Here is a 3706-nt window from a genome sequence, read left to right as displayed (position 1 = left end):
AGCCCACTTGCTTCTGAAACCCGACCCAGGTGTTTCACAGCTGGCGCAGGTAAACAATGCGACCCAATCCGCGCAGACATGTTATTATATTTGTTTCTTATTTGTATCGTGATTGCTTTTATGTATTTATTTAAGAGCTATTTAGAATGCATTGTAAGAGTTATAGTGTAAAAATGTCCGTATTCTAGAAATATAGGCTAGTAAACAAATAGGGGCAACCCTTAAAAAACTTAAATACGATAAGGATTATACATATTTTTTCTCTGAAACTAAAATATTTTTTTTTATAAATCTCATGAATATTAAACCAACGTCATTAATATTACACAAGAGCATCGTCCACATCATAGCTTTGTATACGTAGAAATCACATTCGACCGCTCTAGACACGGCGGAGCGTCCGCCATCTTGGAACGGTCACCCATAGTAAGAATCCTCAGCTTCTCGTTGTGAACCCGCCAAGATTTAAAAAATCCCGTTGAAATAGAATAACCTTTCACAGGTGAGAATGTGTTTGTAACTTGATTTGTGTTTTTTATGTATTAACTCAAAATTATATGTATTTACTATGGTGATTTGGTAACATGTTTATACTTTTACTATGATCTTTTTTTCTGTCGCGTTAGCTGTAGTTTTCGTCTTGTATTGAGTTTAGCAAAATACTCCATTGCAGATATAGATAAACATACATGAGTCTAACTACGGTAGCAGATGCTCAGTCAACTTGCTCTCGAATGTTCACGGACCGGCTTTGACCGTTCCAATATGGCGGAGGGCGGACGCTTATGAGGCATGACCCACGTGACGCCCTTAACATCCCGCCTTCTCAGATGACGCATTTTCCGCCAAGATGGTTGTCGGTGCCTTTCCAATTGCAAAGCTGCTCTATCTAGGCGTACGACAATTGGGCAAACCAGTGGCTAACAGGATAAAAGCAGGCGCGCGGAGAAGTGAATTCTTTAAGAATTATATTTGCCTTCCTCCGGCCCAAGGTAAGCTGACGTTTGTCTGTTCGTGTTTAACGTTATGTCAGTCCATGCTTACGGTGTCTGAAGGCGTGAACGTCGAAATAATCACACGCCAATGACGTTAGTCTGCATTCGCTGTTTAGCCAATCGCAGAGCCGTTGAGAGATGGCTCTGGCCAATCGCGACTGCTGCGATGTTCTTATTGGGTGTTTTCAACAACTGATTTACCAAGCGACCAATAAGATACTAGAAAGAAGTTCCCTTTCGACAAATGAGGTTCGGGTTTGTTTAACGGGGGCTGGACTCATCTGTCATTGAGGGTACATCGAAAGTGCCTTTTGCTACTACTTCTTGATTTTAAAATCCTTGACATAGAGACAACTGATCTTTTGTGTGCACTCAAATAATTTCTTGGAAAATATGTCTTATTAGTTGAAGACAACGATCAAGTAACTGCCCACTTTTGCTAGAAAACACATTATATTTAGAATGCTGTATGTTTCATTTATGCAATGTTGATTCTGGGCAACTTCTTTATTCATAAATGCAAATGTATGAAGATGAAACCGTTTTTTTCAGTATTTAAAAGAGGCTTTATTTGTATCTACTTTCCATCATTGCAATGTTTGAAAACTAAAAAGGCCCAGAATTTATTATTCTTATTTACCATTATTCTTATTTATTTATTCTTTTTATTTGCATTTATGAATGCCATAATAAATGTCTATTCTGTTCATTATGTTCAATAAAAAAACTTCTTGATTTGTTTCATATAAGATTATATTAATATACAATACAAATATATTTCCCTGATTATCATTTAATTTACACATAAAGTAATTAAATATAAGTTATTTATACAATTTCAGTCAGGAGTAGTTAATGTAGTAGTGATAGTTAAATTGATGATTGTTTTGTGTTGAAAAATATATATTTTTGGATTAGATAGATAGATAGATAGATATAGATATCTTTTTAATATATATTATAATTTTAATGAATATTACTTATAGCTTTTATACACTAGTCTCTCTTTAAATATATTTTTTAAATATTATAGTATTTATATTCGAGTTAATGTTTTATATCACTTGAATACACAATGACGTCACTGTTTTCTGCAGAACTGCTTTGTAGATGAAATAAACAAATGTAATAATTTATTATCTTTACAACGTAACTGAATCAACACTGAACAATGACACTATTTTCTTTTACAGCCGAAATGAACTCATCATGAAATAATTTCCCTGTTTTATTAACAATCTGTATTGTATGAAGCGCTATATTAATAAAGGTGACATGACTTGACTAGTCTGTTACAGTGAAGGTAAAACCAAAGTGCATCTTTTTCATGTTTTCTCTGTAGCGTATCACTGGATCGAGATGAGAACGAAGATGAGGATTATGGGTTTCCGTGGCTCCACCATCAAACCGTTGAATGAAGAGGCAGCGGCAGAGCTGGGAGCGGAGCTGCTCGGAGAAGCCATCATTTTCATCATCGGCGGAGGCTGTATGGTGCTCGAGTACAGCCGGCAGGCCACCAACGCCAGGCGCAAGGAAGAGGAGCTCGCACACACCATTACCAGTCTGCAGACACAACTAGGAGAGCTTGCACTCGCCACAGAGACACTGGATGCCCAAATCAGAGAGGTTAATAGACTTCTGCTGTCCCTCCCAGCAGCCCCAAGCACTAAGTAACAACTTTCATCACTAAAACATGCCCTTGCTAAGGAGGGTAAAGAGACCGGTTCATGGGGACGTTTCAGTTGTGGTGCGGCACTGCCATATTAACACCCTCCCATACACACGAGGCTCTGCAAATGAGGAAGGAAAAGAGAGTGTTTGTGTCTGATAAGTGACTGACCGCCAGCATTACATAATAAAAGCTTCTTGTTCGATATCTGTTTGGTTGAATGATGCTGTTTTCAAATGAAAGTTGTTAGTTATTTGATGACGCTGTTAAACTTTTGGCCACTTTTTTTTTTTTCCCCATTTTTTGCTTTAATGTAATATGCTGTCGGAGTTGGGCATTCATCATTCATTAATGATCTGAAAATGCACTTGAATTGTGAATACTTGAATGACAAATTCTATATAGGAAGTATGGATGAGTCCCTCAATATGGGAAGCAGAGAGCCCTTCTCTGTGTGTGCTGCGAGCATATACTCCTTACATCAGAAGACTGCTGTGTTTAATATGGCTTGTGTATATGGATGTATATTTATCATTGTAAAATAAAGTTAAATATTCTATGATGGTTGGGTTTTTTTTATATCTTGCAAAAACATTTTGTGGTTATCAAATGGCATTTTTTCAAGTATCACATAAGAACATTTTCACTATATTAAAGGCACAAAATGTTGTGTTTACTTAAAGAAGTGCATACATTTGAAAAGTTTTAGCACTTTCAGTTGTTAAAATATAAGTTCCCATTACAATGGCTTTAGACTAGAAAATATTCATTTTATTGTCACTACACAACTAAAGTATGTGCTTTATATATATATACACTAGCGTTCAAAAGTCTGGGGTCAGTAAGATTTTTAATGTTTTTAAAAGAAGTATCTTCTGCTCACCAAGGCTGCATTAATTTGATCAAATATACAATAAAAATTGTAAAATATTATTAAAATTTAATACAAGTGTTTCCAATGTGATTATATTTTAAAATGTAATTTATTCCTGTGATCAAAGCTGAATTTTCAGCATCATTACTCCAGTCTTCAGTGTCACAT

General features: G+C 35.8%; 1 protein-coding gene across 1 annotated transcript; it reads left to right on the top strand.

Moving 5' to 3' along the window:
• Nucleotides 1–736: 736 nt before the first annotated feature.
• Nucleotides 737–3226, top strand: opa3 (outer mitochondrial membrane lipid metabolism regulator OPA3). Its single transcript, XM_079874813.1, has 2 exons — nucleotides 737–992; nucleotides 2338–3226. Exons 1-2 carry the CDS (start codon nucleotides 851–853, stop codon nucleotides 2667–2669), a joined length of 474 nt encoding a protein of 157 aa, XP_079730939.1. The 5' UTR covers nucleotides 737–850; the 3' UTR covers nucleotides 2670–3226.
• The last annotated feature ends 480 nt before the right edge of the window (nucleotides 3227–3706 follow it).

The sequence above is a fragment of the Squalius cephalus genome (assembly GCF_949319135.1).
Source record: "Squalius cephalus genome assembly, chromosome: 6".
Classification (NCBI taxonomy): domain Eukaryota; kingdom Metazoa; phylum Chordata; class Actinopteri; order Cypriniformes; family Leuciscidae; genus Squalius; species Squalius cephalus.
The sequence above is the reverse complement of the archived record's forward strand: the minus strand, read 5'-3'. Positions and strand labels throughout refer to the sequence as shown.